This window comes from Galeopterus variegatus, unplaced genomic scaffold, assembly GCF_000696425.1.
Source record: "Galeopterus variegatus unplaced genomic scaffold, G_variegatus-3.0.2 Scaffold150, whole genome shotgun sequence".
NCBI lineage: Eukaryota > Metazoa > Chordata > Mammalia > Dermoptera > Cynocephalidae > Galeopterus > Galeopterus variegatus.
Genome location: NW_007726261.1, coordinates 159336 through 176837, shown reverse-complemented (window position 1 = coordinate 176837; position 17502 = coordinate 159336). Strand labels below are relative to the sequence as shown.

At 41.9% G+C, this 17502-nt stretch overlaps 2 protein-coding genes across 5 annotated transcripts in view; one reads left to right on the top strand and one right to left on the bottom strand.

Annotated features, from left to right (window-relative positions):
- Positions 1-4236, top strand: part of NTAN1 (N-terminal asparagine amidase) — a 15543-nt gene extending 11307 nt beyond the window's left edge. For both annotated transcript variants that reach the window (XM_008591714.1, XM_008591708.1), the window contains 5 exons: positions 110-163; positions 846-899; positions 1935-2032; positions 3399-3512; positions 3894-4236. In XM_008591714.1, coding sequence (XP_008589936.1) covers positions 110-163; positions 846-899; positions 1935-2032; positions 3399-3512; positions 3894-4073 — 500 coding nt within the window. In that variant the 3' untranslated portion in view covers positions 4074-4236. The remainder of the gene's footprint in view (positions 1-109; positions 164-845; positions 900-1934; positions 2033-3398; positions 3513-3893) is intronic.
- A 414-nt stretch (positions 4237-4650) lies between these two features.
- Positions 4651-17502, bottom strand: part of PDXDC1 (pyridoxal-dependent decarboxylase domain containing 1) — a 48969-nt gene continuing 36117 nt past the window's right edge. For 2 of the 3 annotated variants that reach the window (XM_008591686.1, XM_008591691.1), the window contains exons 14-23: positions 15654-15717; positions 14059-14147; positions 12909-13014; positions 10973-11144; positions 9698-9816; positions 9276-9397; positions 8171-8263; positions 7982-8078; positions 6952-7056; positions 4655-6452 (exon numbers count right to left, since the gene is read on the bottom strand). In XM_008591686.1, coding sequence (XP_008589908.1) covers positions 6193-6452; positions 6952-7056; positions 7982-8078; positions 8171-8263; positions 9276-9397; positions 9698-9816; positions 10973-11144; positions 12909-13014; positions 14059-14147; positions 15654-15717 — 1227 coding nt within the window. In that variant the 3' untranslated portion in view covers positions 4655-6192. Of the gene's footprint in view, positions 6453-6951; positions 7057-7981; positions 8079-8170; positions 8264-9275; positions 9398-9697; positions 9817-10972; positions 11145-12908; positions 13015-14058; positions 14148-15653; positions 15718-17502 lie in introns of all 3 variants that reach the window. The other variant, XM_008591697.1, reaches the window with a different exon arrangement.

Here is a 17502-nt window from a genome sequence, read left to right as displayed (position 1 = left end):
CCGCGGCCCCCCCCCCCCCCATGCCCCCTTCTTGACTTGCTCGGCAGGCAGTATGTTTTGCTAATTCGAGGAACTTTTTTGACATCCAATTTTAAAATTCTACTTGTAGGTGAATTTGACAGACAAGAAGATGACATTCATTTAGTGACATTATGTGTGACAGGTAAGTTCTGCCACTTTTACCAGAACAAAGCTACAGGTTGCAGGAACGTTTTGCCCTCCCACTCCCAGTAGGACCTGGCACTGGGACCTCAGGACCTGGGTCAGAGAAGACGCACACAGCTTGATGTTGCTTTGCTGACTTCTGTTCTGGTTTTTCCCATCATTGGAATGGCCTTCCCTTCCTGGCCCATGTCCAAACCCTACTCAGCCTCAGTTCAGATGCTGACCTCCTCATATGCACCTCCTTTCTCCTTCCTTGAGATTTTCAGAAGCCTCACTGTGTACTTCCAAGGTGAGGGCATGAGATCTCAGAGAAGAGCTGCCACCTTGAGCAGCAGGTATGGTGTGTGGAGAAGGCCCAGAGGCACCAACTTTGCGAGTGGCAGTTTTTTTTTTGTCTTTTTGGTGACCGGCCGCACCGCACTCAGCCAGTGAGCGCACCGGCCATCCCTATATGGGATCCGAACCCACAGCGCCATGGGGTCAGCCCAGTTTGTTCAGTTTAAACCTGCCTGCCCTGAGACTCAGCAGGGAAATGGGGCAACAGGCCCTTTCATTTTCTGGGTCTCCTCCCTGCCTCCACACTTTGTAGTAGGGGCTTCTTCTTGGCCTTTATTATACAGAATGAAAACATTTTAGTATTTCTCAAAAATTGTAAAAAAAATTTTTTTTTAATTTCTCAGAATTAAATGACCGGGAAGAAAATGAAAATCACTTTCCAATAATTTATGGCATTGGTAAGTAGTGTGTTTCTTTGAGGGTTGGAGCCTTGGTTACAGGTTGACTAGGCAGGCTCTGGTTCAAGTCTGATTCAGCAAACTAGTGATCACCACTGCTATCAGTACATGACAGCCTTAGGTTCAAATCCTAGCTCCTCTGTATATCTGCTGTGAGACCTTGGGCAAGTAGCTTAACTTCTCTAAATTTTATCTACAAAATTGAAATAATGTCCACATCTGAAGATTGTGAAAACAAGGTAGCAATATAAAGCATAGACTGTGCCCGCCCTTAGCGGGAGCTGGCTGTTTGCCACTAGGCATGTGTTCTTCCCTTGAAGAGGCCAGATGTGCTTTTCTCCATCCAGTGCTGAGGGGGAGGGAGCGGGGCATTTGAACCTTTTTATACATCAGGAACCAAGTAAGGTTTTGATTAACAGAGATCCTACAAAAGAAAGTGTAAAACTATCAAGCTAAAGAAAACCCAGAACCCTTCTTCCTCCTGTGATAGCCTCTAGGACTCCTGAGGATATAGCATGAAATTGTCTATATTTGCACAGGGCTTCCACCCTATCTGTAATATTTTACTTAGCCGGGTAATGGGGTACACAGGTGTTCATTATTTTATTCTCTGTAACTTTGTTTAAAATACGAAAATTTAAAAAATTCAAACAAACAAAACCACCATCCTTTGCTACCATTGCAGTTATACACAAATGCACTTGGTCACAGGGCTGACCAAGGAGGTCTTGCCATGCATCTGCCTGAAGAGATGGTGAGCTTCCCACATGGGGAACAAGTCTTGGTTTAGAACAAAGTCTTACTAGTCCAGCTGAAGCTTCAGCTATTTTCACTGAGATGCTTGGCAAAAAGTTTGCATTTCCCATTCTGGGACGGGGGAAGCTACAGACACTTAAAAGAGTCATTTTGTTCAATTTCCATTCTTTTCTCTTTCTGACTCTTACATAAGGTGGGCAAATGTATGACTATACAAACTCTCTACTTTGGGTCTTTCATTCTTTTGTCAATTCAAAGTCATCCTGTTGTCCCTCATAGCTGTCAACATTAAGACTGCAGAGATTTACAGAGCCTCCTTTCAAGATCGAGGTCCAGAGGAGGAGCTGCGTGCTGCACGAACTTTAGCGGGAGGACCAGTGAGTTTAAAATCATCTCTGTTAAGGAGTAAAAAATGGCATCAAATGCCAAAGCCTCAAGTTTTATAGATCTCAGAAATGAAAAGTTTATGTCAGCTTCTTTAAAGCTGTAAATTACCAGGGACCACCACACACACACTCTCTCTCTCTTAGAAGAGTAATGAGTGTTTTTAGATTTTAAGCTCATAATCCCAGTTATCTGCCTAAAAGGTGCAGGAGGAAGTATGGTGAACCACAGCATCCAGATTCAAAGAGAACAAGCCTTTATACAGAAAATTCTCACAAAGTAAAAAAGTTCCCACAAAGAGAGGAGTGCTGGGAAGGAGGAGAGGTTTCTCCCCGCTTTGCACTCAGGATCATGCATTCTTTTGGACCAAATCACTGAAGAACAACTTGCTGGAATTATTTAATTAACCCCAAAGAATGATCAAATCAGTTTAAAAGTCTGATTTCCGTAGGGTGCTTTTTAATTAAATAACATTTTTATTTTAAAAGAATTCTTTAAAAATGCTCAAAGTGGGCAGGCTGATGAGCTTAGTTGGTTACAGTATGGCGTTATAACACCAAGGTCAAGGGTTTGGATCCCTATACTGGCCAGCTGCCAAAGAAGAAAAAAAAAAAAAACCAGCTCAAAGTACGAAAAAATAGAAATCACATTGAGCACACCACCCAAAAGAAATCTGCTCATTTATGACATGCTGACATTTTCAATGGAAAGTATGTTTGGATTCATAGTGATTTGTTTTGCCAACCCTTTAATATTTTTAGGATTCCTTTTGCAATTTCTCAAGTAGCATACTAGCCTAATTTAGTTAATATTCAGAACATATTTTAATCTCAGAAACCAAAATTGAGTATTGCTGGTTAAGCTGGAAATAACCATTGCTAAATTTGAGAATTCAAGGAATTGATCATTTGGCAAATCAGGTTTTTCACAAGTTGGTTTTTCCTCTTTTGATGGGGCAGTAGGCATTGTGTGCTTTTAAACTGCATGGTGAATAGTTGCTTGGGGTATAAATAATGAGGCAGTGTTTTATGTAGCAATAAGGGGCATGGACTTTTTAGTCAGCACACACCTGGATTTGAGGCCCAGCTCTGATGCTTCCTGGACACATGACCTGGGAAATATGCCATCTTCCTGCAGGATTTTCATAAGGACTAAACAATAAATGTATGTTACCGACACAATGCAGTAGTAGACACATTGGAAGTATTCAGTAGGTGGCAGCTTTTGTTATTGAGACAAAATTAAGAAGCTTATCCAGATAAATGCCTTAAGTACTAGGCTACACTGGAGCTTGCATTAATGGTAGGGTTTGAGAAGCAGGTAACATTCCTTAAATTCTGTCCTCGAAATGTTTTTTAGATGATTAGCATTTACGATGCAAAGACAGAACAACTTCGTATAGGACCGTATTCCTGGTTGCCATTTCCACATGTGGATTTCTGGTTGCAGCAAGACGATAAGCAAATACTAGAGGTGAGAATTTACAGGGTGGGTAAGTCTTAAATCTCTGGACCCTGGTTTCCTCATCTGTAAGAAAAGAAAGGGTTTAGACTAGATAATGGCTGCTTTTCTGATGGCAGACACCATTTAACTTTTATATCAATTGGGGATAAGTTCTGGATCGAAATTTGTACAGGTGAAACAGTGAGCAGTCAATTGCTTTTTCTCAGTAACACAGGACACATCATTTCTTAGGTATTTTACTATATATATATATATGTATGTGTTTTTGTATATATGTAGATAGTGATTTGAGAACATCTTGATTAATGTTTAGGGAACACAAATATACTTTGACATCTTTATATCAAGCAAGATCACTCTTCTCTGATGCCTGTCATCTTGCTTTTTCAGAACCTTTCCACTTCGCCTTTGGCTGAGCCCCCCCACTTTGTTGAACATATTAGATCTACCCTGATGTTTTTAAAAAAATACCCATCTCCAACCAACACACTGTTTCCCGGAAATAAAGCTCTACTCTACAAAAAAAATGAAGATGGCTTGTGGGAAAAGATCTCTTCTCCAGGAAGCTAGAAATAGGAATTACCAAAGAAAGCAACTTTTTGGCACGACAAAGACCACTGGTGGGTGTTGGAAAGAATATGAATTTGGAATCTACATCCGTTGAGTCTTAGGTCTCCTTCACTCAGTGTCTTTCAAATGACTTTCAAAATAAAATCTTATTTTGGCAAAGACATTTGTTTAGGTTTACTTTTTGCTTTACTAAGTTTTTGGTCGGTAATAAGGGGCAGAGGAGAACCCACCTGTACTTGTTGGTCTATAAGAAGCTATTTCAGATACTTGGGTAAGTATTTGTAATTCTGGCAAATTAATGAATAAAAGTAAAAACTGAGTTTGTTTGAAAAACAATATTTAAAATGCAATAAAATTCACTGAGAATTTATACATCTCACAGAGGTTTTTTTGGCCTTAAAATATTTTAGAAGCTTCAAATCCAAAACTGTTCTACATAGATAATCTCCTATGAGACTAAATTTAATCTGTGAGAGAAATCTGTTCTTTTAGGTTAAGGTCATTAAAATGCCCAAATAGTGGTTATTACTTATTTTTCTAAAGTTGCTATCCAAAAAGAAGTCATCATGCCCAACTCTTAGTAAAATTTGTAAATGGAATTTACTAGTAACAATTCCAAGAACCTTTATTGAAACCAACATTCAAATAGTATCTCAAGGGAGAAATGTTTCAGCAAAACCAATTTAACAATTCCAAATATATATAAAAACATTTAAAAATTAATCTTGTTAAAGGTGATAATTTACCCCTCCCCATTTTATCTGCTAGACTTCATTGCACCAAATAAACAGGGAAGACTTTAATCATCTGCACCAAAACAATAAGAAAGGAAAACTGTATTTTGACAAGTGTCAAATGTCAAAAATCACATCAAATCAGAGTGTAACTATAGGCTTAATATGGTATAACTAAGGCTTCCAATACTACAGTCCACAAACCCTGTGTCAATTCCCAGCCATCTTCAGATCTCCGGTAGCTTGACTTTGCTGGACTTAAAGGCACAGAGGCCATTACTTATGATAAAGTGATGCAGTACTTTGGAAAAATAGAAATGGGCAGTAATTGAGCTTACTTCTGATAGTTTCAGCAGTAGTCTGGCTTGATCAGTCTGAGAAAGATGACTTTTCTGGTTCTTGTTTCTGAGTTGGGCCCAAAGGGGTGAACTGCTACTCGAACAGAAGCTACAGTGTGAGACAGGTCAAAGGTATGCTTACTTTACGTAGGTGCCACACAGCGTATTTAATGTTAGGCTCTTAGGGTAGCATCTATCGGTTTTTCAGATATTAAACACAGAAATGAGCACAGTCTGTACTTGTGTGCCATTTAAAAGCTTTACCAGTATTTAAAAATATATATGGTCAGGAAGAAACTTCATAGTTTTAATAGATGAGTCCTTAAATTTGTTTACAAAGAGTATATAAAGGGAGAAATGAATTGTGGCAGAGGACAGTCCCAGACAAAAGCCCTGCCACAGCTCATGTGGACACAGTCCTTACTTAAGTCTCCAGGAAAAGCAGCAGTTGGGGATGGCAGGAGTGGGCTTCTGACACTCTTATTTACAACCCCACTGAAACCCATTCTCTTTTAAGCCAAACAATCCAGTTGTATATCACAACTCGTTCACACTAAAGACCAACTAAAACAAATGGCAAAAAATGCTGTCTGTCTTGGCTCTGCAGAATTACAGCAGAGGAATCCCCCTGACCCCCCAAAGTTCTAATGAAAGCTGTTTTACCAAAAAGTTAGATGTGCAACCTAATAACTTATTATGCTTACGTTTAGAAAGATAAGAGCAAGTGTTTCAAGTGGCAGGCACTTGAAATTCTAAGTGTTCTTTGTAATAAAAAGTGTTTATGGTAACTTTAGTGAAATAATGTAATGTATTACCACAGTTGGGAAGGACAGAAACAATAGTTGTTGATTTTCTACATACACATAAAATTAGGCAAATTGATTGCCCTCCTAGAAAGCCTGGCTTTCAGGCACATATCTGTGCAAAAATCCCAGTTAGCACAAATAATAGTAATTTGTATTAGCATGTGGCACAGTTCACATTTTCAATATAACTTCATTTTCCCTGAAACAATATTCAGCACAGTCTCAAACCAAACACTGAATTTTATCTTAAGCTCTCTGGTTCTTCTACCTGTGGGTGGTCATCTTCTGGGCGCTGGGCCCTGTTCTGGAAGTCCTCAGTCCGGTTGGCTTTCTGAGGGGTGGGAACCCCAGGGTATTGCTCAGGGCTGCTGGTCTCTGGGGTGCTTTGCTCTGGCTCACTGGACAGGTGCTCCACCTTTTCTAAGTCTTCAACGTGACTGACTGAGCTGGTCTCACTCAAAGCATCTGAACCTCTCAGGGACCTTTTAAAAGGCTTCTGGCCTAGAGAAAGATCAGATGAACAGCGCTGAAAGCTCGGAAAGGACGTTTCTGTGACAAAGGCTCTCTGTGCGACAAGCAGTTGCTTCACTTAACGATAACTGCTTCAGCAGAAATCCCTGGAATTACTTCAGCTGACAGAAGTGAGAGCTGCTATCATGGCACTACCATGCTCCCCAGGCTGGGAACTTGGGAGGTCATCTTCATCAGGAAAAGCTCAGGAGAGTTAAACACCACAGTTAAAAGCTGCCATCTCTCAAGACCCTAACATCCCCCTTGGAGTGCTTCTGAGGTGTTTTTTCAATGCTAAATCCCAAGGCTACTGAAATGGTATTTTAAAGGGATAGTGATAGTTGGCCTTAAGTGAAGAGGAATAGGGCTGAGTTTAAGAACCAAGAAAGCAAAGGAATGCAAGTAATAGGCAATGGGATGGAACTTCCCAAGAGAAATACCACCAGTGTTCTTCAGTGAGAAAGAACTCAAACATGGAGATGTAACATACCTGGAAGTCTCTGTTTACTGCGAATGCCTGAGGGGGTTGGAGGCGGTGTTACTCCTGTACCTTGTGCTTTGTAGACATATATGGGTTCTGTGGACTCCAGAGAGCCTGCCGGGAAAAGATTAGGGGTGAGTGGAAGCTCCTGGCACAGGCTGCCCTGGGAGATGCCACCTGCCCTCACTCAGCCTTCTTCCCTTATTAAGCTTCTTCCAGCCATTCAGCTTCCCACAGTCTGGGGGAGACTGGCATTTCTGAACTATGCCGAGAACTACTGAAAGCCACCTTGCAGCTAGATCATGTCCTAGCCCCGTTGAGTGTTTTATCCTTCTTTCCCCAAGTCTCTGGAACACTTAGCCAGCAGTGTGGCGCAGTGTGGCACAGCATGCTTGGGGAACAGGCCCAACTGGGAAATGTACTTTAGCAATGAGAAACAGATGCCCCTTTGCTAAAGGCTGAGGCTTGATGGATCAAAAATCAGATTATCTTTTGCCTTCATGACAATGTAGTTGTCATTTCCTGGAGAAAGAACAAAGGAAGGGACTCCAGGTTTAAGGAATTATTTCCTTGGAAGAACAGGAAAGTACTATAATATTTTCCCCAAATTCCAGCAACTGGTAATCCGTGCTGGTTTCCACTGCTACATACTACTTCCTCTTTCAAAAGCAGCCCTTTACTGGGGCAAAACACTAATGAGGACTGCAAAGAATATTAACCCTGAACCCAAATGCCCAAGACCCATTGTCTTGAGGTTCTGAACAGCTGAATGAACACGTTCTCATTGGATTCAAGGAAGTGGAGTCTGCTCGCTGTAGGGAATGGTTTCTACTTTTGCATTATTTCAGCTGTCAGGGTGGAGAAGTCCGATGACAGAGCAGCAGAGGCAGACAAACTTCGTCTCCTTAGATTCCTGGCAGTCTCCAGTAATAAAGCATGGGAACAGTGAAAGGCTCCTCAGCATGAGAAGTGATGGGACCGAGGGCATTTGGTCAAAACTTAAGGCAAGTGAGATCTGGGCAGAGGCTATTAGTCTCACCTGCTGTTAAGTTAAAAGTTCTTCCTTTTTGTAAAGCTTGTACTGGAGAAAACCAATTCAGCACGGATCCTACTACAGGGATTTGCCGTAACACTCCCTGCAAAACATAACCAACCATTTCTCAAGGTCATCTTGCTGAGTCCCGCTCCCAGCCTGATGCCATCCGGGAAGTATGATCAGTAACCTCACCTCTTCCAGAAGTCGTTCCTCATTTGCCTTCTGCAGTTCAACCTGAGCATCCTGAATTCCTTTCCGAACAACTTCTGTCATGTTTTCCAGAAGCTGTGTTAAGACCAAGAAAGGCATTACTTGTCTAAAGCTTCTGGCCTGAGTCCTAGAAGAACTATTAACACAGCATTTTTCAAAAGTATATCAGTAAGTGGAATTCTGCATTTTAACACCAGTGTAAAAATAAAATAGGAAATCAAACAGAAGAGGATAAAAGGCTCATGGGGATCCTAGGCAGACATACCTTGATGACCAGCCTCATTCGCCAGGCAACAGAGGAGAAATAACTACTTACAACCTGAATATCATGTCAATAGAAAACAAACACTGCTCAACATTTGTAGAAACAGTCAAGTAATAAAGGCGGGTTTGGAAGAAACCTTAAGCAGTCCTCCCAAGAGTGAATAGAGCTGGCTCCTCAGCCTTATTTCAAACTTCCTTTTCTTCCCCACCCCTACCCAAAAGTGAATCCCATGACACGTGTTTCTATCTCTTCTCATACTGGTCTTGCTGTGGTCCCTTTCCTCTCTTCTTGAGTGATTTCTGGGGAATCAAGCATCTGGTTTAGAGAAGGCCCTTTAAGTCTTGTAGGTCAGTGCTCCATGCCAACTGGCCAATACAAGCAGCTCTGTTACTAGTGGGAAGTCCCATTATCAGAAACATCCTGTGCCTCCTCAGGACCCAATTCCAATTAGGTTTTTTTTGGAGGCTGGCTGGTAACCAGTTCCAATTAGGAAGTTTTCCCTGACCTTGCTGGGCAGAGGTGGATATGTCTTCCTGAATGCTCAGCCACCCCACCTTCTATGCAACAGCATTTACTACTTTGTTTTGTTATATGTATCTCTCTCCCCAACCAGCTTGTGCATTCACTGAGGGCAGGGACTGTGTCAAACCCACTTGACATTTCTGATGCCTAGCACAATGCCTAGGTCATGGAAAACATTTAACAAACTTTCTGGGAAAGAATGAATAAAGAGACATTTCCAAGGACAGCTTCTTTGTGACCCCAGCTAGTTGGCAGGGCAAAACCCAGAAAAGGAATGAAACACTGATTAGTCTTACAGACCCTTGAGTTTTCCTCAATTTCCCGGGCTGTGACCGCAATGGTCTCCACCAGTTCCGAAACATCAATGTCGTCACTCGCCATGCCAATGTAAATACAGCTTTTCATACTTTTATACTCAGCGCCTGCAAGAAGAAACAACGGACTTGTTTCCCCAATCCTCTGTTGTGAGACATAGGCCCTCTCTCCTGTACAATAGCATAACCAGGCAAAAGATGTCTCCTTCATGGAGACTCTAGTAAGGACCGGGGAAAAGCCCCTGAAAGGCTGTAAAAGGGAAAGGGAGATATCTCACCCTCTCAAGAACTACAACTCCACCTGGAGTTAAACCTAAGTTTCCTCCAAAGCGATAAAACCCATTTTCCTTAGGCAGTTAGAAAATGTACTTTCAAAGTTCACAATTGTCTTATAAAAGTAGTAATTACCCATTTTAAATGTAAGGTCAGATCCCAGTTCATTTAACTTTTTCAGGAGTCCAGCATGGATTTTTTCTCCTTCTGGATCTGACTTCAAACTGCTTTTATCATCATTAGCATGTTCATACCTATAAATGATATCAGACAAGAGTATTTCAATCAAAAAGATCAAATGTCTCTTCAGAAACAGGATAACAGGTGGAGCATAAACTACTAGAGATTAACGAGAATGTGGAATGAGTCAAATGGACAAAGAAGCCACTGATAGTGTTTCTAGATTGAAAATTTCTACGAATGTCACAAGGGAAGCCTAAGTCTTGAGGTCCATGAAAACCTAAAGAGGCAAGGTCTGGAAGTCTCATTATTTGCAATAAAAAAGAAGACCTGCCTCATCTTTGAAGGAGATGGAGGGCAGCCACAGAAGCTGCACACACTGAACTAGAGAGGACAGTGGAGTTTTGTCTTCCCAGGGAATTGGGTTCTTTGTCTCACTAATTTGTAATTTTCTTTATACCCTACATAGGCACCATTTGTCAGTTATATATATATATACCTGTCTATATACTCTCCTAGGTACTTGCGAGTTGGCACATAAAGACACAATATCCAGTGACTCCTACCTCACTGAGTGTGATGGTGGGTCTAATCATCTGTCTGCACTGGGCTTTTGTTTTTTTTTTTTTTTTTGTCTTTTTTCCTGTCCGGCACCGGATCGCAACCCTCAGTGTTGCCCCCGTACCGGACCGGGGACCGGCAACGGGATCGCAAGCCTCGGTGTTGCTCCCGCGCCTCGCTCAGCCAGGTAGTTTTTAAAGCTCCACAGGCGATTCTAATGTGCAGTCAGGAACAAGAATCACTGGAATAGAAAACTAAGGGTCATAAGATATCAAAACATAGGAATCCAAGTGATTTCAGAAGTCTCATTCTATTTCTGAGAAGTTATACTGGAATGCTAATCTATCTAAATTTAGCCCAGAAGAAAAAAAGCCCCTCCAAAAAGAGATGCTGATAACTATAGGAGAATAGAATATCATAAGGGAAAGGTAATCAACCCAACAGCCTGGACTTTAAGAGACATGAATTGCGCACTATCCAGTGCGCCACCGGGCCGACCCTGCACTGGGCTTTTGTAAATGCCCAGGAAATCTAGTTGAATTTTCGTTAGACAAGTATATTGTGACTGCATGTATTCATCTTGGACTTCTAAGCTGGTTCACAAAATGACCCACCCATTTTCTTTATACAGCAAAGTCTGTAACATCACTTGGCAAGCTGAAACTTTACCTGACGACTCCTATTCCAGGCCAGTTGGGGTCATCGACATATAAGAGACCGGCTGTCCCTTCCACTTCCTGCTTGAACTCTTCCCGCAGCTGCAGTGTACAGGTCAGAGCTGGCAGTTTGCTCTGTATGCAGGTTACAAGCTGATCCACATCCTCCCCCTGGGTTCCTAAACCTGAAAACGTTCATGGAATGTTAGAGAAATACTTAAGGAATGGGTAACAATGAGAGGACAGGGCTCCCCCTTCCACCATCAGAATGGTCAAAAGCTCTAGGTATATCCAATTAGTTCGAGCTGGGGAATAAAAAAAAAAAAAAGAAAGAAAAGGCCGCTCAGCCCAGGTATGCAAGAGTTAGGTGTTAAAAATTAACACATAGGGGCCGACCCCGTGGCGCACTCGGGAGAGTGTGGTGCTGGGAGCGCGGCAGCGCTCCTGCCGCGGGTTTGGATCCTATATAGGGATGGCCGGTGCGCTCACTGGCTGAGCGCGGTGTGGCCGGTCACAAAAACGACAAAAAAAAAAAAAATTAACACATAGCCAGCAGCTCCAGGTATAGAGTTTTTTCTTTCACAGATTTAGTACACAATTAAACTCTCCACTGTAGAAATCAAGATTCTTCTCACCAAAAGCCTGACTAAAGTCAGGTTATCAGGGCTGGCTCAGTTGGTTAGAACATGGTGCTGATAACACCGAGGTTCAGGGTTTGATCCCTGTACCGGACAGCCACCAAAAACAATAAAACATCAAAAAAAAAAAAAAAAAGTCAGGTTATCATATAACATATGATAGGTTAAAAACAAAAGGGCAACCACAACTTCTCTCTTTATTACAATCGAGTGAAAGGGAAGCATTTTGATGGATTTGTGTCAAGGACGCCAGGAAGGGCAGGGAGATGGTGACAGCACTGAGTGATTTCAAGGTCAGCGACTGAATCTAAGGGCTTCAGGGCTCCAAAGTCTTGGCAATGTTACTCCTCCCTCACTCCCTCAATTCAAATGCTGTGCATGATCTCAGGAGGCCTCAGTACATGCTGCCTCAGGGAGTGGTCAGCTTGCTTTTCGTTTGAGAAACTAAGTCTCTAAGGCTGGGGGTGAGCCACCAGCATCTTCACCATGGCTTTTTCTTTGCAGGACAGATGCTTGATTTTCTTACTTTGATGTCCTTGAGAAAATATCCTTCCCAAAATGCTGAAAACATCTTGTGAAAAACCAAACATTTTCTCATAAAAAAACACCAAATTTTAAAATCTTTTTTTCAGCTTATTTTTAAGTGCCTACCATAATATGCCAAGCACTACCTCAGGCATTTCATATATATGACCTTGTTTTTATATTCACATCACTACCATGAGGTAGTGGGGAACAGGTCTGTAGGTCAAGAAACTCAAGGTCCCACAGGTATGAAATGGCTGAGAGGGGACATGTACCCAGGACTTTGTTGTAAAAGTCCATGTACTTTCAGCTACACTGATTTCTGAGATGTCTAAAGCAGTGGTTCTAAACCTTCACTGGCCTATTAAAATCACCAGGGGAGCTTTTAAAAATATAGATGCCCAAGCTCCATTCCAGACCAAGGAAATCAGAACCTCTGTAGGTGGGGCCCAGAGTTGGTAGTTTTTAAAGCTCCACAGGCGATTCTAATGTGCAGTCAGGAACAAGAATCACTGGAATAGAAAACTAAGGGTCATAAGATATCAAAACATAGGAATCCAAGTGATTTCAGAAGTCTCATTCTATTTCTGAGAAGTTATACTGGAATGCTAATCTATCTAAATTTAGCCCAGAAGAAAAAAAGCCCCTCCAAAAAGAGATGCTGATAACTATAGGAGAATAGAATATCATAAGGGAAAGGTAATCAACCCAACAGCCTGGACTTTAAGAGACATGAATTGTTTCTCCCCAGAACAAAAGTGAGGGAAATCCACTGAGACTAGGTACCTGCTGCTGTCAGCAAAGGGCTGAACCGCATACACACACCCTCGACTTCTAGGTCCATGACGGTGAGGCCACTTGCAGGCACCAGCTGTTTCAACTGTTCTCCCAGCTGCAGGGAAGAGGACAGAGTGAAGCTGCTCCTGCGTGAGGGAGTCAACTGTCCTCAAGTCCTACCTCATCCACTCAGTCCCAAGCCCAAGAGGCTCCTGGAGAGCTAGTTTCCTTTCATCTTTTGATTGTCTTTGAACACTTATGGCAAGTTCTTTGTAAAAACAGTAAATTTTACATTTTTTTTACTAATAAATACAAAGTTCATTGTAGAAAAATCTAGGAAATACAGGTAAACCAAAAGAATAAAATAAAAATTACCCACATTACATCATTCAGAAATACCCATTGCTGACATCTGGTATACTCCCCCAGGGTTGTGTGTGTGTGTGCATGTCTGCGCGTATGTGTGTGTATTTTTTGCAGTCATAAAACATGGTATTCTACGCAATTTAGTAAACTGCATTTTAAAATTTAATTTATGATGACCATTTCCCTCTGCCTTACACATTCAGCCACACGGTTTATAATGGCTGTCTTGAACCCCACTGCACAGATGCACCATAACTTATTCCGCAAACCCCCAAGGTTGGCCATGTCCAGTGTTTTGTAGGCCTGATACTGCTGTACTGAACATCTTTGCAGTGTTTAGAACGTTCTTTAGACTAAAATCATAGCGGTACTATTTCAATGTCAAAAAAGCTGCCGAAGCATAATGCCTTTGACCGATTTGCCAGACTGCCAAAGGTGTTCAGGGAACTTTGGCCTATGTGCCTTCTAATGTTGCTACAGACGCTCACCAGCACGCCAAAGGAGCTGCACTGCAGTCCATGTTTGCATGTTGTTTTACAGCCTTACATAGCAGCAAGGAAATGGTCACATGAGGAAACTGAGGGTACGATGCTGAAAGGACTTGCCAGAGGTGACACAGAATGTAAGGCAGTAATCCGATTCATAACAGAACCTAGAACAAGCCCAGCACCTTCACTGGGGGTTCTCTCCTGTGGGTGTGATTTCCTGTACACGACCATGTGTTATACCAACCATGAGGCCAGGTGAGGATGCTCTGGTTGTAAAAGAAACAGCAGACGACTGCCATTCTTACCCAGCGATTCAACGCATCGCAGGAGTGCCTCTCCCTGCCGACGGTGGAAGGTACCATGTTGGGCATTGGGACAGCTTTAAACACTGGATCTGACGCCAAAACACAGAAAGGGGATTCACTCGCAAAACATAACTAATTAAAACAATCATCCCTCCAGCCCCATTTCACTTAGATCCCAATATCAACCCAGGGAACAGTCTTACATGTTACTGAAATCAAATGTAAATCTGACAGAAGGTTTAAATTCCACACATTTTTTTCTCATAGACTGTGTAATTTTGAATACATTCACACAAACAGAATTCTTAATTTCATTTAAAAAGTTTTCTTTCAAGGAATTTCGAGAGGAAATCCAAACAAACATGGTAAGTTAACAACTAGTCCACTAAGCACTGTGTGAGATCAATCACATTGCCCAAGGGCATCCAAATTGGGCTTTACAAACATTATCCTTCACTCATGAAAACGGTTTGGGTGCCCACTCATGCCGGGCACTGTGCTACACACTGTGGATATAAGGCCAGCGAGGTTTTTTGTCACCTTGGAGCTTATATTCTAGTTGAGGAAACAGACCAGAAAGTAAAATCACTGTATGTTGTAAGTGCCATGAAAGAAGCGGGGGCTTTTAATACAAGTTTTGATGGAGTCACTTCAGACGGGAAAGACAGGGAAGGCTAGTGAGATAGTGGACATTTAATCTAGATGGTAAGGAGCCAGCCATAAGAGCAGCAAGGGGAAATGTGCATGAAGCACAGAGAACCAGTGTCAGGGCCTGGCACGAGGTAAGAGCAGTGTGTTCCAGGAATGCAGAAAAGACCAGTCTAACTGAAGCACAATGATCAAGAGGGCAAGTGGCAGAAGAGGAAGTCAGAAAGTCAGAGAGGAAGTTGGGACAGGCCTGATGGGGCATGGTAAAGAGCTGAGACCTTGTTCCTTTGAAACAGTAAGATACCGATGGGTTCTAGGCAGGGAAGTGATACGATCTGACTTCTACATATAATGCTTGCTCTGACTGCCAGGTGGAGAATGGTCTGGAATGGGGTAGGTAGGATGTACAGAAGTCAAAGGTCAGTTGAGAGGGGACTGTGGTTTACCCAGCTGAAAAATAATAGTGTCTTGGACTAGGTTGGCGACATCTGAGACATTCTTTAAAAATCGAGATTCCTGGGTTCAACCTACTGAATCAAAATATCTGTGAAGTAGGGTCCAAGAATCTGTATTTTCAATTGACTGCAGCCCTGGTCCAAGGACTGGCATTTGGGAACCACTGGTTTCGCTCTCTCTTTCTTTTTTTTTTTTTTGCGGCTGGCTGGTATGGGGATCTGAACCCTTGATCTTGGTGTTACAAGGCTGTGCTCTAACCAACTAAGCTATTTGGCCGGCCCTGGGAATCACTGGTTTAATCACAGCAAGCTAGCAGTAAAATGCTAAGGCATTTAGGACTAAAATTCTTGGGACTAAAAATCGTTAAATTTTTCTGAAATGATGACTGAAGGTTTTAATAATAAAAATACTTTGAACTATCTATTTAACTTGAAATGAGATCAGATTCAAAGCACAGATACAAAAGTAACCCTCTTCTAAAAATCACCTACCTGAGCCTGGTAATTCCTGGAAAAATCTGAACACCACTACTGGAGAACTGAGCTCATTTTCCACCTGCAAAAATGGAAGTATGATGTTACTAAGTAACATTAAATTCCACACACCTACGAAATGAAACAGTGAGTTTGAAAAATAGGCTAGAGATGCTCTATTCTGTAAATAAACACATTAAAAAGTTCAAAGATTAATTTCAGTTGCCAGAGAAACAAAAATCAAAAGTTTAGTAAAATTTTTAGAAATAACTATGAGCCAACCTTGAGAATACATTGTGAATTATAAGATTAATATTTGACAGCAGTACACTGAAATTAAAACAGGAAGAAATTTTAATAGTAATGGATAAATATAGGTCTAACATTAAAGTTCAAAAAAGATAAGGTGAAAGTAGAACTACGATCAGTGCTGAGATGCCAATGCTTTCAGGAATCCCAGAAATTATGCATGACCTACTGGAACTTTTTTTTTCCTTTTTGTCTTTTTTACTGACCGGTAACGGGATCGCAACCCTCGGTGTCGCGCCCGTACCGGGGACCGGCAACAGGATCGCAACCCTCGGTGTCGCGCCCGCACCGCGCCCAGCCAGTGAGCGGAACTGGTCTCCATATGGGATCCGAACCCTCGGCAGGAGCGCCGCCGCGCTCCCAAGCGGCGCACTCTCCAGTGCGCCACGGGGCCGGCCCTACTGGAACTTTTATACTCACAGAAAAGAAGAAAAAAGAGAACAGAACTGTATCTATGTATATTCTAAGTACGTTTACTTATATTTAGTACTTTTATTCTGTACTTATATTCAAGACAGGCATCAGACAACTAACTTCATTAATGGATTTCCTAACAGATGAAAACATTCATTGCATTACAATAATCTGGCACTAAGTTTGTGCTCTCTATTGAACAAATGTACAGTCAGCCATCAGCTTCACCAGAGGTTCAGAGTACACAGTGAGCAGCAATGTCCTTGGCAGGCTCTATGGCATTCTGGGGTGGGGAGAGGGTAGGTGGGCAGCAGTCGGGGAGAAGATCTCTAAGCATTCAACAATTCCAGGACGATAATTCTCATCATAAAACCTATGTCCCAAGGCTCTGAGTATGTATGATGACTCACTAGTAGGACCACAACAGGAAATGCTAACTTGGAAAGACAGGATGTAGCTGGCCCAAGATCTTTTCTACTAACTTTTCAAAGGACTGTGTGGATGAGATCCAGATCAAGCAAGGTTTATATTCAAATCTGCCAATTATTTATTGAGCCAGTTCCTGTACTAAGTTCTTTCACATCTGTCATCTCTTTTAACTTTCACATACACAGATGAAACTATTAATACTTTTAAAGGGACAGGGGCTTAATGTTTATACAGAATGGAGTATCCAGCCATTCTCTCATCCTCAATTAGGATAAGACAGAGTGATCTGAATGCCACGACTTCTATGTATATTACGACTGACTTTTGTTTCTTTCTTTGAACTCAGTGCTCTCAAATGTCAAATGTACATAAGAAATACTGTAAAGGATTATACACACAAACTTCTGGTTCTAGCAACATGGTAGACTGAGCTAACACTGAAGTTATCAATTTTAAATACCTGAAATGTTGGATTCATTATAACCAATCAGCAAAAAGAGTTTAAGCCATTGGTGGACTCATAAAAAAGGTGAATACACAAAGAGGAGGAAACAGAAGGAAGAGTGTAGCTGAGCTGCAGGGGAAGGGGAGAACGTATGGGCCTGGAACTTGGCTTTCATGGCTAGGGGCTTGGGTTTTAATCCCATGTGAGAGACAGCAGTGAGTTTACATGATGCTTTTGTGAAGCTTCTACAGGAAAAAATAGACAATGAAC